Source organism: Eulemur rufifrons, chromosome 8 (assembly GCF_041146395.1).
Source record: "Eulemur rufifrons isolate Redbay chromosome 8, OSU_ERuf_1, whole genome shotgun sequence".
Lineage (NCBI taxonomy): Eukaryota > Metazoa > Chordata > Mammalia > Primates > Lemuridae > Eulemur > Eulemur rufifrons.
In genome coordinates this window covers 95,567,002-95,582,256 of record NC_090990.1, presented here as the reverse complement: position 1 = coordinate 95,582,256, position 15,255 = coordinate 95,567,002, and the positions used below count along the sequence as shown (strand labels likewise).

At 44.6% G+C, this 15,255-nt stretch overlaps 1 protein-coding gene across 1 annotated transcript in view; it reads right to left on the bottom strand.

Annotated features, from left to right (window-relative positions):
• Positions 1 to 14,917, bottom strand: part of SLAMF1 (signaling lymphocytic activation molecule family member 1) — a 33,032-nt gene extending 18,115 nt beyond the window's left edge. The window contains exons 1-3 of the mRNA XM_069478481.1: positions 14,842 to 14,917; positions 4,908 to 5,246; positions 2,687 to 2,971 (exon numbers count right to left, since the gene is read on the bottom strand). Coding sequence (XP_069334582.1) covers positions 2,687 to 2,971; positions 4,908 to 5,246; positions 14,842 to 14,917 — 700 coding nt within the window. The remainder of the gene's footprint in view (positions 1 to 2,686; positions 2,972 to 4,907; positions 5,247 to 14,841) is intronic.
• Between the last annotated feature and the right edge of the window lie 338 nt (positions 14,918 to 15,255).

The window sequence follows — 15,255 nt, the reverse complement described above, 5'->3', positions numbered from 1 at the left end:
GTCACTTAAAGAAAATGATTTTGAGGAACAAATATGTTTTTGCACGGGTTGTTTCATTTGAGTCCTATCAGGAGATAGTGCTGACATCACATTGCATTTGGTCTCATCACATCATGGGGCACTTAGATTTTTTCATTAATGAAAATGAAAAATATCTTAAAATCACTGTTCTGGTAATAGACAGTGAAGTGACTTCTAATAAACCCTCAAACCTCACCATTTCATCCCAGGGCTGGGATTTCCCTTTGTGTGCGTGTGAAAAAAATCTTTGTTAACTCACAGTTCCTGCTTTGGCTCAGACCTCATCATCTCTTGATGGATTACTGCAATAGTGTCCCCACGGAACTAGTTTCTCTTTCTTCTGCCTCTTCCCTGCTTCAGTCTTTTCTCTACACCATTGAATTTCTCTTTGAAAGGCAGAACTGATGGTGTCCCTCCTTTACCTAAAACTCTTTATTAGCTCCCATCACTTGTAGGAGAATACAGAACAAGACCTAGCTGTGCCTGTTTTTCCCTCTGCCTGGAATGTCTTTCATCAACTTGTGTAATTTCCATTTATTTTTAAATCCCAGCTTACGTCATATGCTCTGTGATGCTCTCTCTGATCCCCTGAAACAGTGTTAATCATTCCCTCTTCTTTGTTACCTTGTACCTACATCTGTTTTGCACTTGTCACACTATGTTATCTAGGATAATTATTTACTTGTAGAACTATCTTCTTCCTTAAGGACAAGAATCGTGTCTTTTTTATCTTTGTGTACTCAGCACCTAGCACAGTGTTGGGGTAGAGTAGGGCTTAAGCAAATGTTTTGTCACACTAAGTGCAGTGTTTTAGAAATTAGTAGTATTCATTTGCAAAACTAAATCAATGGACTAATAAAACTCTGTTTTCAGTATTTAGGCAATATGGTGTATTGGAAAGGGCATGATGCAAACCAGCTGTGTGATCTGGTTCTGAGACAGTGTGGTCCCTCATTCCTGGGGACAGTGCGGGGCATGCAGGGGAGAATCTCTACTTGTGTTACAGGTTGAATTGTGTTACCCCAGATTTATATATTGATGTCCTTAGAATGTGACCTTATTTGGAGATGAGTTCTTAACAGAGGCAACTAATTTCAAATGAGGTCATTAGGGTGGTGTTATGGGCTGAATCGTCTCACCACAAAATTCATATGTTGAAGGGCTAACCCCCATTATCTCAGAATGGGACTGTATTTGGAGATAGGATCTTTAAAGAGATGATTAAGTTAAAAATGAGGTCATCAGGGTGGGCCCTAATCTAATCTCACTGGTATCCTTTTAAGAAGAGGAAATTTGGACCCACAAAGAGACGCAGGCAATGTGGGCAGGCAACCCGACATATCCAGTAAATGGACAGGGGGGTGACTCTTGCTGTGAAATGGCTGGGAGAGGGAATATGCAGTGTGTTAGGTTTACCAGAGAACTCCCAGGTACAGCCTGAATGCCAGGTGGGATTTCCCCAGAAGTCCACTTGGGAATACTCCAGGGGAGTCTCTGTGACAGGAGGTGCTATGTAGAAGGGCATAACTTAGCTGGATTCCCCTGTCACCTCATCCACGGTCATGTGGGAAATGAACACCACGGCTACTGTGGGAAGGAGTCTCTTTGGAATGACTCCTGCTTCCCCTCAGTGGATGCAGACAGTAGAATGTCAAGGCATAAGCAATACCTTGCAGGGCTGGCACCCTGGTCCTTCTGTCCCTGAACCTGTCTGAGTCAGGGGCACAAGATTTGTTGGTGAAAAGGGCCAGTGTTCTAACCTGTATGCAAGTGGTCAGATGTGTGTACTTTATCAGTTCTCTCTTCTTTTTGGTAAAAGAATAATGATGCTTTTCTTTCTAGAGAAAGAGCAGTCAGAAGATCTAGGTTTAGGTGCTAACTTCAATATTTACAAGTTAAAGAAACTCGAGGAGGGTACTAAATTCTATGAACTTCAATTTCCTCATCTGCATCATCATGTTGGTAATAACACCTATCCAGCAAGGTTATTGTGAGGATCAAAAGAGATTCTACGTTTGTAAGTGCTTTGCCAATAGTAAAGTGCTATCCAATTCATCATTATTCCTCAAGCTTCTGAGTCCAGGTCTTACTTCCACCTCTCTCTGACTCCCCTGGCCCTCTGACCTGCTGTGGGGTTCTCAGTCTGTTCCATAAAATGAGGCTCTTCATTATATCCTGTGTTTCATGATTAAGCAAATGTTTCATATCTTATCTCAAAGATCATGTGTCATATTTATTCCCAATTTCCTACAGGGTAGGTGATCAATAAATACTATTGGTGGTATAGACCTGTCCCATCCTTAGTGGAACACGGACTTGAGAGTCAGGACCTGCCACCTGCACTCCTCACCCAGCCACCCTCACAGGCTGGAGCCAGGACAGGAGGCAGAGAAGAAGGATCATGCCTTGGAGACCCGGCTTCTGGGTCTGGCTCCATCATTTCCCATTGGTTTCCTCAACTGTGAACCGAGGATAACAATGCCACCCTGGCCAATGTAAGAGTGCACTCACTGAATGCACACAGGTGGCTTTTGCAGACTATAAAGAAAATGTGAAGTGTCATCACTAAGGTGAATGCCATGGCTGGGGAAGCAGAGCAGTTGGCTCAGGGGGAAGCTGAGCCTGTACTCACTGAATGGCACACTGGCCACCACTAGGTACTCACCCACGGGTCCTGGGCTGCAACTGGGCCATGGGATGATGGCCTTGGAGCTGTTGCTGATGGGGTTGCTCGCAGTGCAGATGTAGGTATTGTTGGCGTGCTGGGGGCCGAGGGTAATGGACAGGAGGTGGGAGCTGTTGGCTGGGCTCAGAAGGTGAGTGTCCACCTTCTTGCCCCAGCTGTAAGCCACGTCGTCCCCTTTCTCCACCATGCAGGCCAGCATCAAGGTGCAGGTCCCATTCTCTTGGGTCTGGTTTAACACTTTAATTTCTGGAGTGGAGACCTTCTCTGTCAGGAGGGGGAGGAAGGCAGCCATCACTGAAATGAACCTCTAGGAATCCTCACTTGACCTTTTTGTTAGAACAAAGTACAGCCTAATGGCATCCCACCTGCCAGGCGGCTTCGGTGTGATTTATTTCTAGTGGGGAACTATTGCTTCACATCATGCCTCGCTGCCCACTAAACCCTCCCTAAGACCACCTCAGGATAAAATAGAGAAAATTTTTGTTTCAGTCCCCTTCTACCAATACTGTTAGGGCTCCAATACTGTTGCTGTTCCTGCTGTTCTTGATCTAGGTTGTTGTTCTCCTGTATTCTATCTGTGGAGTTTGCTGTCAACTAACCCCCATGGATTTTAATTGGCTTAAATTATTACCTCCTAGACCTAAAAGAATGACTTCTTAGTAATGGGATTTCCTCTATAGTATGGTGTGTGTGTGTGTGTGTGTGTGTGTGTGTGTGTCTGAGGTAGGGATAGGTTCTCAGTTATAGCTGTAGGCCCCATCAGTCTATCCCACCCTAATGCCATGGAACAGGCAAGATAAAAGGGAAAGTCTTGTTAATTTAGCAATTACTATAGGACAAGTACAGTGATGGAGTTTCACATTCATCATTTTCTTCAATCTTTTTGATAATTATAACTCCAGTTGTAATTATTCCCATTTTATAGATGAGGAAACTGAGTCCCAGAGAAGTGGAATGTCTTATATAATGTCCCATAGCATCTAAGTGGTCAAGTTGAGAGCTGAACCTAAGTCTGTCTGACTCCAAAATCCAGCCTTTTTCTTTGACTTCAGAAGAATGCTGTGGTTGCAGAGACCACATTTCCAAAGTAAGAATTTGATCACAAGATGTGACAAGGGCAGTAAACTTATAGGAACAAAAGTATTGAATGTATGACATCTACCCTGTTTTGAAAAATGCATCATGTGCAGCCTCCATGCTCCTGGCATTCTCGCCCCAGAGACACTGCTGGATGGATCAGGACTGCCTGGTGCCTGGCGGAGGGCTGCGGGAACTCCACGTGCACCGTTTGCAGGAAAGGGAACGCTGCACAGGGAGGGTCACGGAGGGTGTTGCTATCTCCCCTCTAGAGAGCTGAGGACGTCAAAGAAATGCTGGGTAGGCGCGAATTGTTGTCCCATCCTCAGATACAAGGAAGTCATTCTGAAGAAGCAGGAAAGTCCCACATGGCTATCAGGATTCCTGGGAATTCAGGCGAGTGTCCGGGCCTAACAGACACAAACCCTGGGTGTATTCAAGAGGGGCTGGCAGTCAAAGAGGCTTGAAAAAGCACTGGCCTTGGGTTCATGTGCACCAGGGTCTTAGTTTAAGTACTGCAACTAAGCAACTTTATAACCAGAGCCTTCGTTTAAATGAGAAAAAAGATACTTTTCCACCAGGTGAACGTGATCCTCTGCCAGGACACAGGGCTTGGTGAGTGGTGTGTGGGCAGAATTTCAGCTCTCCTTACCCAGAACCCCCAGGGCAGTGAACCACCCACACAAATATGTATAAACATGTGCAAACCACTTCTTTCTAAATTTCAGTATCCTCATCTATGGGAGAGGTTGGGTTTGATCAGTGATATTCAAATTTTTTAAAAATCAGAAAAAAAATCTTGTTTTCAAATGAAATCTTATTTGCAGACCAAGACTCTTCGGGCTACAGGCTGTTCAGCCCACAGGCAGCTGGGCCTGTGGGAAATGTGGGTAAGAGTAACCGACTCCCACCAATCAGCCACCACCAATGAGCAATGTGGGGGGGGGGGGAATTGCCAACCTCTAAAACCTCTTCCCTGAAGCACAGTTTAAGTACCCCTGGACTAAATGATCTTCAAGTTGCTTCCAATTCTGAATAGCTCTTCTTTTAAGAGAGGCCTAAATTCTTATACAAGGGACCATCTTGGCCCTCCAGTGTAGACAGGAGAATCCACTATTATTACCATAAAGCTTCAGCTGCAGGCAAAAGTGCTGAACTGAATCGTTTCTCTCCAGGGTCATAAAGTACCATCCCTCATCCTCCTTCCTGGTGTTCAGGATCCCCAGGCGCAGGTCCTCCAGGTAAAACTTGTAGCGGTCCTTCAGGTAAGGTCGAGGGCCACCTTCTGATGGATCAAGAGACACTATTTTATCCTTGACACTGTTTTCTGGTGACGTTGCCGCTGTGACAAGGATGCGGATGCTTTTGTTCATGCTCTTATTTATCCCTTTCTGCGTCAGGGGCAGCAACACACTCCTTCCCAGCTGGCGGAGAATCTTTGGGCAGTTCATCACACCCGGGCCTACGGGAGGGAGGAGAAGCGAGCCCCTTAGTGTGGAGGTCTCTAGACCACATCATGTCTGTGGATCAGGAATGACAGACTGCAGGCTCTCCCTTTTCCTCTTGAGCTATCCCCGGTGTGAGCAGGTGCTTAGTAGTTTATAAGGTCTGCCATGTAAGTCCCCACTATATTTTGAGTATTTCAAAAATCTCAAGAGAAATCCTAAAATTACTTAGGATAGAGATGTATAGATTAACTAGAACACCAGGTTTCTATCAACTCAGATTTATAGTTAAGGCGCCTAAAGCACAGAGAAGTTAAATGCATTCCCTAAAGTCATATAGCTGCCAAGTGGCAGAGCCAGGACAAGAATCCAGGTCTGCCACTCCCTCTAACAGGGTTCTCGCCATCCTGAATACATAGGATGAAGGACGGAGAACAACTGAAAATGATTCTGCGCTCATGTGCCCAGAGGACCAAGGTTACAGGAGCATCACTTTGGATGATGAGGAAAACAGAAAAGTCTGAGGGATGTGGAGTCAGGGAGGTGGTAAGCCCAGGGTTCAAACCGTGGAATTCTAGCCCTCCACAACACCCTGAAACAGTTAATAATGTTGAGGGTGAGATATTATTTTATTTCTCTTTTTTCAAAAAAGCTGAGCCAACAAGAAAAAAAAAAAGACACAAAAAACCAAAGCCTTTCAAACCACTATAAGGGATCCTGCTGCTGATTAGTTAACACCTCCCCGCTCCCCAAACCCACAACCTGCTTTTCTCTTTCCTCTCTTAGCTGATGACCTCGCTTTGTGTTTCACTGAAAAAAATAGAAGAAACGAAAAGAAAACTTCCATCTAGCACCAAACCAAGCCATCTGCCTGGATGGGTGGTCTATGCTCCCACTTAAGGCCAGCCTCTTCCTTCAAGAAGCACTCACCTACTTCTAGCTTTTGTTTCTGCAACTGCCTCTGCCCCTCTGCATTATTCATTTTCTGTGGGTGAATTCCATCAACACACAACATGTGAACATGTAATTTCCCTCATATTAAAAATCTGTCCCCTGATTTTTAATCCATCCCAGGTCCATCCCCGGTTGCCTCCCCATTTCTCTGTTTTCCTTTATAGCAAAGTCCTTTAATGTGTGTTTATACTTTCTGTTCCCATTTCTTCACCCATTTTTCCTTGTACCCACTCCAAACAGGAGCTCTTCCCTAGTACTCACTGGCACCATCTTTGTCAAGCTTGCTGTCTACTCCACTACACCAAGTCAAAGTCCTTTTCTTATTTGCTTTCTTGGGAGCACTTAACATAGTTTATCACTCCCTCCTTGAAACGCTGTCTTCATTTGGCCCTTGGGACACCATACTCTCCTGCTTTTTCTCCTATTCCATTGGCTACCCCTTCTCAGTGTCCTTGGAAGGAAACTTCTGCTCTTCCAGACCTCTAAATATTGGAGCATCCCACTACTCAGATTTTTTTTCTTCCCCATCCACACTCATCCAGATTCTTATCCAGTTGCACAGTTCAACATATTTCTGGAAATGGCTACAGAGTTATGTCTCTCCCCAAGCCCTTCACTGTACTCCTGACTGCTCACACAGATCAGTATGTGGAGGTCTAAAGGGTGTCTGAAACTTAGCAAAGGAACTCTTGATTCCAACACACCTTCTGCAAACATTGCAATTCACCCAATGTCTCAGACCCAAACATTGGAATCATCCTTGACTCCTTTCTTTTTCACATACTCCTTACTCAGTTTAACAGCAAATCCTGTTGGCTCCAACTTCAGAATGTGTCTGGCATTTGAGCTCTTTGCACCTTCTCTGTTTCCACTACCATCATACAGGCCTGGGGACTGCTTGTCCTCTTGCATCTGTACAATGGACAAAGCCATCTCTTAAAACCATGTCTGGTTTTGTCTCTTTCCTGCTTTTAAACCTTCAGGGCATTCTAGCATCTGTAGAATAAAATTCGTAGTCCTTGACTGATGTGGCTTCAAAGGCCCTGCACACCCAGGCCCTTGTACAACTTCACCTCTGTTTCCTGCCCTCTCTACTTCCCTCACTGCACTACAGCCACACTGGCTCCTGGCGGCTCCATGAGCCTGCCAGGAGCATTCCTATCCCAGAGCTCTTGTATTTGCTGTTCCTCTCTATGGAAAATCTCTTCCCTTACATACCTGGATAGCTCCTTCCCTCGTTTTATTTTAGGTTTCTGCTCAAAAAGTATCTCCTCTAAGAGACCTCCTCTGACCATCTATCTAAAATAGCCTCTGCCGCCTTATTGCACTCATCACTGCCTGATGTTATATTGTATATTTGTTTATTTTATTTTTGTCTCTCCCACTAGAATGCAAACCTCTCAAGAGGAAGAACTTCATTTTGTTCACTGTTTTGATTCTGGGACCTACAACAGTGCTTGGCACATAGGAGGCTTTTAATAAGTATCTGTTCAATTTGTGAATGCTGAAAACCGTATTTGCCTAACATGTACATAATTGAACTTAACCATAAGCTAGTGTTGTTAAAGGAAGGAGCTTTATCTGTGACTCAGAGAGAGCATAGATTGTTCTAATTGATAAGAGAGAAAGAAGAGTAAAATAAAACCATCTGCTTAAGTAATGTGGTTAACAGAAGAGACCTCTCCATAATTGATTCGTGGTTAAGATGAGCTGTTGGAAAATTAGATACACTAGCCAAAATACTCTTGACACCCAAATACCCAGAAAGCTCAACACTGTCCAGTAAAGGGCCCAGCTAATAGTAGGCTAGAGGTTTAGTGATTAGGGAAAAAGAAAAAGCAGTCTACCTGGTCTAATATCAGGATTAGAGTAGTTGAAACTCATCATTGTTAAGGAAAACTGAGAAAGGCAATTAGGAATTTGTTCTTTGGAATATTGCTCATATATCGACCCTTAAAATGGAGTGTTCTCCCCTGCTACTTAATTAGGTGAGAAATATTACTGTTATTGTGTTTGCTGTTGTTTTGACACAGATACATTGGGAAGCACGTTGGACTTTCTTCCACCTACACTTATGAATGCTTGACTGTCCACGTAATGTGGCTCCTCTGGGGGCCACATACCTGAACTGTAGACGCAGTACCCAAGAGAGTAACTTCTTGAATCCTGAACCTAAGCTTCCGTATATAAAGAAATGAGAGCAAATTTGGAGCCATAAGTGCAAGTATGAACCCCCTGAACTTGTGTACAAAAAGTTGTATCTGAGCGCATGCACATTTTTCTGAAAACATATCCATAAATGTCATCTCTCAAAGGCATCTGAGATTTAAAACAAGATTAAAAATTGCTATCATACCATTGATTTTTTTTGGATCGACTTTGATATGGAGAAAAAAAGAAGGAAAATTATTCCCAATTTTGGACTATAACCTTTCACCCTCCCAAATGTATCCCATGCGCCCCTCCCCACACCTAAACCTGCAGACTCTCTGTGCCATGGTGGCTTTCAGAACTTGGAGTTGGTGGGGGGAGGGGAAAGAGGGGACATGGAATAAGGCAGTGAGCAGCCAAAACATAAAACATAAAAGAAAGGAAATAGGAGGGAAAAGAGGAAACGAAAAGGAGAGGGCAGATGAGTAAAGGTTGAGTGGTGTATGCACACACGGTCATGGGGTGTGGAACCAAAGCTTCACTAGGAAGAGACCCTCACACCTCTCACCCACATGAAGAATGATGACGCAACACCTGAGTGTGTGAGTGGCCGCGTCTGAGGGTTACTTGAGATCATCCCCACCTAAGCACAAGTGGAAATATAAGTGGGGGCTTTACAGTGGTTCATAAAAACCTTCATGTGGAGTGCCTGCTCCTGAAACATCCCACTGCCTGATGAGTGTTTTCCAGTGGGTCTGTGATTCAGTCTGCCCTTGTTTACTGAAAGAGTCTGGGAGGAAACACTTGTAGCTGTCAACACCAACTCACTTTCCTTCAGGGGTGATTCTACTTCGAAAAGCGAGTGATTCACATGGGCCCATGGATTTCACAGGCCTGAAATTAGTAGGATTTTGCCAACCTTTTCACAAGATGGGATTCCACTCAAGGAAAACCCTTTTTAATTTTTTTTTTTTTTTTTTTTTTTTGCCTAGCCCTGACACTTTCTCATGTGCTTTTAGCATCTTTTTATGGCATTTCTTTAAGGTAGAGAAGAGACAGAAATTATTATTGGCCCCACAGTTCTTATGGCAAATTTAGGCCCAGAACGAGAAGATAACTTGCCTTGTTGCTTTTTAAACTGTGGCCCCAGCAGTCAGTTGAACTCTATTCCTGTTCCAAATCTTAGACTATGCACACATACACCGTTCCCTACCCTGAAAGCCTATAACCACCCTGTATTTGCCTGGATAACTCCTTCCATCCATTTCAACATCTCTTCCTTAGGGAAGACTCCCCTGACTCCTAGCTTGGGTTAGGCTCTCCTGCCATGTGCTTCCAATGCACTTGGCATCCCTCCTTCATATCACTCATCACGTTTTTAAGTCTGGTTCAATACCTGTCATCTTTGCCCAATTGTAAGCTCCCAAGAGTAGGGACTGTATCTGTTTTATTCACTGCTGTATCCCTAACACCCACCTAGAACATAGTAGGAGATCAGTAAATCCTTATTGCCCAAGTGAATGAATAAAATGGTATAGGATGAATCCACAGAGTCTAAATTCTCTTCTTTCCAAAATCAAAATGTACTCTGCTTTACCTTTATAACATCCTTAATTGGTATATGATGGGGAAGAATGATGGGGACACTTCTCCTCACTTGCCAGGTGAGGAGATGGAAGTGCCTTAGCTATGAACCCTAAGTTTCACCTATAACAGACCAGTTGCCATTGCCCTGAACACTTGCCCCACTTTACCTCTGCATTTGTACCTCCATCTGAGTGCTCTTTTTCGAGTCCCATAAAAATCCAACCTATCAGACCTATATATCTGAAGTACTTTAGGTTTTTAATATTTATTTTTATTCATTTTATCCCAAATGTGCACACTAGATGTTCTGGATCAGAGTCAGATTTCTTATTAAATAATTCAGAGTAAATAGTAAATGCTTTGGACTCCTTTTGCCCTAGGATGATGCAATGAGAGTGAGGTCAGTTGTCCTTTGTGAGCAACCAAGCATTCCATAGGAAAAATTATTTTCCCTGCTTATTAGGGAAAACTTAGGGAAGACTTTGCTGACTCCTGGCTTAGATTAGATTTCCCGCCATGTGCTTCCAACGCACTTTGCATCTCTCCTTTGTATCACTCATCACGTTTTTAAGTCTGGTTCAATGCCTGTCGTCCTTCCTCAATTATAAGCTTCCAAGAGTAGGGACAGAAGGCAGCGGTCCCTTTCCCTTCCTTAAAGATCTCCTCCTTACTGCAACACTTTGGTAGGTAAATAAAATCTCCCCAGGCTCCAGATAACCCCTTGCATGTCTCAGCTTTTATGACAGGTCCTAGGACTTGTCTCCAAGTTCTGAGGCTCGTCCCTTCTTGTATGCTGCTTGCTGATGGCACAAGCTTCTGCTGGCCTGCTTGGGAAGAGAGAGGTTTCCTGGCACCTTGGGGGCTCACCCTAGGGACCTTGTCCAGGCTGTAACCATTTGATCTTCTCAGGAAGAGAAAAGTTTTATTATTATTTTGGATCAAAGCACTTACCTATAGACAGGATTACAGTTCTAATTCTCATGATATGTAAAAACTGTCAAGAAGCCAATGCTGTTTACCAGGACACTGAGAAATCCAGAGAAGTTTTATCTCCCCACTTTCTTTATCCATAAGTCTCTGATTTCTTCTCTGCCATTTTCTTAAATTGATACATAATAGATGTACATATTTTGGGGGTACATGTGATAATTTGACACATTTGAATACTGTGTAAAGATCAAATCAGGATAATTGGGATATCCCTCACCTTGAATATTTATCTTTTCTTTATGCTAGGAACATTCAAATTATTCTCTTCTAGCTATTTTGAAATGTACAATAGATTTTTTTTTTCGAGACAGAGTCTCACTCTGTTGCCCTGAGTGAGTAGAGTGCAGTGGTGTCAGCCTAGCTCACAGCAACCTCAAACTCCTGGGCTCAAGTGATCCTCCTGCCTCAGCCTCCCAAGTAGCTGGGACTATAGGAGTGTACTACGAGGCCCAGCTAATTTTTCTATTTATAGTAAAGACAGTGTCTCCCTCTTGCTCAGGCTGGTCTCGAACTCCTGACCTCAAGAAATCCTCCCGCCTCAGCCTCCCGGAGTGCTAGGATTACAGGCGTGAGCCGCTGAGCTCACCCAGATTATTGCTAATTATAGCTACCCTTCTGATCTATCAAACACTAAGACCTTTACATTTGGAAAGACACAAGAAACTAGTCACATTGGTTGCCTCCAGCAAGGGGTATAGAAGGGAAATTAGTCTTTACTCTAAATTCATTTGTATTGTTGAAGTTTTATAGGCATATATGTGATACCCAATAAACAAACTAGTTGACAAAAAAGTTAAATGAAAACTTGCAGCCGGGCGCGGTGGCTCACGCCTGTAATCCTAGCACTCTGGGAGGCCGAGGTGGGAGGACTGCTCGAGGTCAGGAGTTCGAGACCAGCCTGAGCAAGAGTGAGACCCCGTCCTACTAAAAATAGAAAGAAATGATCTGGACAGCTAAAAATATATATAGAAAAAAAAAATTAGCCAAGCATGGTGGCACATGCCTGTAGTCCCAGCTACTTGGGAGGCTGAGCAAAGGGTTGCTTAAGCCCAGGAGTTTGAGATTGCTGTGAGCTAGGCTGATGCCACGGCACTCTAGACGGGGCAATAGAGCAAGACTCTGTCTCAAAAAAGAAAGAAAAAAAAAGAAAACTTGCATGATGAAAAAAGTTTCTATCCATTTTCCAAATTCCAGATCAAATACTTCTTATATGCCCTCTGTATTCTCCTAGGATTTTATCAACATCTCTCACCTTTTGAAAATTCGTATACTTTAATTTATTTCAACTTGATTCAATTCCACTCATATGCTTCAACTATAGATAACATATTGTAATTTTTACCATGGGATCTGGATACAAATTTTAGCATCCTTCCCACACCCTTCTCACTCCTCAAACGTAGGCTCATCCAGTTTCATTGACTGAGGCCTCTGGAGTCAGACTGTGTGAGTGCACAGAAATTGCTAAACTACTCTGTGTCTCTCTTTTCTTGTTTATAGAGTTGTAATGCTAACAATAATAATATATATCTTACAGGGTTGATATGAAAAATAAATGATACACATAAAGCACTTAGAGCAATGCCTGGTATATAGCAAGTATGTAGTACATACTATTATTCATTTATAAACATTCATGGACAGGGGAATACTAGACACTGTGTCAGGTGCTGGGCAGAGGCTGTTGTTCATTTTGCTTCCCGCACACCTTGCGTGGGGCCTGCCATATCATGTGTTCTTAATAGATAGTGGCTGAATAGGATCATCCAGAGTCAATGTATGGATAAAATCAAATAACCCTGATATTTTAATTTCTGGTCCAATGCTGGAGATAGTGAGGATGACGACATCATATCACAGTATTAAAGTTTTTGAGAAATAAAAGTGCCTTGATTGACATGTTGGGATAGATAGAATGGGCCAGTGAGCACTCAAGCTTGAGCCAAGCCTAGAACCATAGACTTGCCCTTCACCTCTCCCCCATGTGTGTGAAGTGGGTGAGGAGGACCCGCGCAGGGGAATAAAAAGTCTCACTGAGGCAGGTTCATCAGTTACAACAAAGGTCCCGCTCTGGTGGGGGTGTTGATAACAGCAGAGGCTGTGCATGTTTGGGGGCAGAGGCTCTAGGGGAAATCTCTGTATGTTCTGCTCAATTTTGCTGTGAACCTAAAACTGCTCTAAAAAATAAAGTCAATTTTTTAAAGAGAATCTCATCGAGGGAAATGGAAAGTTCACTTTACTGGGAGAAGGGGCATGTGGACTTTTTGAGTTTTATGATTCTAACTGGGAATTGGAAGTCAAACTGAGTAGAGGTATCGATTTTACAAGAATCAAGCTTCTTGTTTGGGTAAAACCTGTCATGACTGACTGGTCCCATTTGCAAAGCATTTCCATCTGGGTTTTATTGGAGTTTCACAAAAGGGTGTGTATTTAAAAATAAAAACACTGACAACATTTTATAAATATTTCAGAGAAGAAGAAATGCAAGGAAGGAAGCAGCTACCGATTGGGTAGACACTCCTTGGGGGCTGGGCTGTGTCTCACTAACCAGCCACCTCCAGAGCCTTACACAGAGCGACCGTCAGCAGCGCCCGAGATGCCATGGGCCAGGCTGGCCAGGAGTCCAGTGAGGAGACATGGAACAGTCCAGACCACAGTTAAGCCCATAACTCCTTACAGTTACCAAGAGGTATTCCAAAAATGGAGTCACAAACGGGGTGCAACAAGGAAGGCTTGGCTCTCCCTGCGACCACTTACAGCAGCTCGGTTTGGCTTTCTGAGCCCTGAGCTCAGTTCTCCCTCTCCTAGACCTTGGGAAGTAAAAGCCATGGGTCTGCTGATTCCAAGGGGAAGGGAGGCCCTACAAGGGGCTGTTCTCTGGCAGTCTGGCAGGAGGTGCATCTGATGCACTGTTCCCCAACATCCCTGGCCTATTTTGGGGCTTTTCCTAGAAAAGTCCATAATGGATTTGTGGTCTTGAAAACCCCAAGTCCAAAACACCCTGGGCCTCAGGACTTCCCCCCTTTCCCTAATGCCACCTCTTCTACTCCAGGCTGCCTCCCACAGTCCAAACAGATAAGCAGAAGGAGATCCTCACCCCATTCATGCAGTCAGCCCAAAGTCTACTTTTTGCTTGGCTTTTTCTTTCAGCCCTGATACTACTAAACAGAAAACAATAGCTTGCTTGGAAGGAAGACAGCCAGAAAGAGAGAGACCTGCTCCAAACGCAGCTGCAGCCTCGGGTCTGGCCTTAGTGCTGGAGTTGCTCCCCCTCATTCCAGATTTGCATTTCCCGAATACTGAAACCAGCCCTGGGCTCCAGGAATCCCAACCTTTCCCCGCCTTGCTGTCTTGAAACCACTTCTTCCCAGAAAGTAGCCACCAGTGTGACCAAACTGTGGCCAATGTCAGTTCTCAGCCAAAGGGCTGGGGTTTTCACTTCTACCCTCTCTTCCCGCTATAGCCTTTGCTTTCTGTTGGACTATGTTCATGGTTTGTTTGCTTGTGTGTGTGCAATACCCTTCCAGGGCAGGGATGTAGGACAAATCTCCCAGATTGCTGTCCCTGCAGCTTAGTCCCTCTAGCCTGGGTCTGAAGGGTACCCATGCAAAACCAACTGCTCAGACCGGGACTTCCACCAGAGCCTCTTGCCCTGAGAAACCAGGCAGAAATGTGACAGGGCCTCTGGCTTAGACCTCCTGGTTTCCTTGGAACCTAGGATTAGTGGGGCTGAGCCTTGGAACCCAAGGGTCCAGGAACTCATAATATTTCTTCCTCTTTGAAAGAGGCAGTTGAAACTCGGAGCTAGTCCCTAAGGAAGAAGCAGCCAAACCACAGTCCCCAGACCTGCACCTTCCCTCTAGCCAGGAGGTTATGCCAATTCCTGGCAGCTGACATGGGACTCGAACCCTCAGACAGAGGCACACTCACCTGTTCCATAGCTGTGCTCAAAGGCCAGGGACAGAAACAGCAGGAGGGTCAAGGAGAAGAACCCCTTGGAATCCATCCGTCAGTGAGGGGAAGGGAGGGGGCCTGGCCGGGAGCCCGGCAGCGGCTCACAGATGCCACCGCCTCGGCAGAAGCGAGCTTTTGTCAGGCAGTGCTGCCTCTGCTGTCTGATTTATGCATCAGGAGCCAGCAGTTCCTGAACCAGTTTCCTGTGTCACTGGGACTTTTTCTGTCTGTGTCTTGAGGATTGCTCATCTCACTGCAGCCCTTAAATCACTTGGCTGTTCTCAAGAAGCAGCTGCTCCAGAGGTCCCGGGGCCTGTGTTGTCACCTGGGCCAAACCGCGGCTCAGGGCAGAAATGTTCTGCCCTCCTTCTTTCCTTAGCTGTCTCCAGG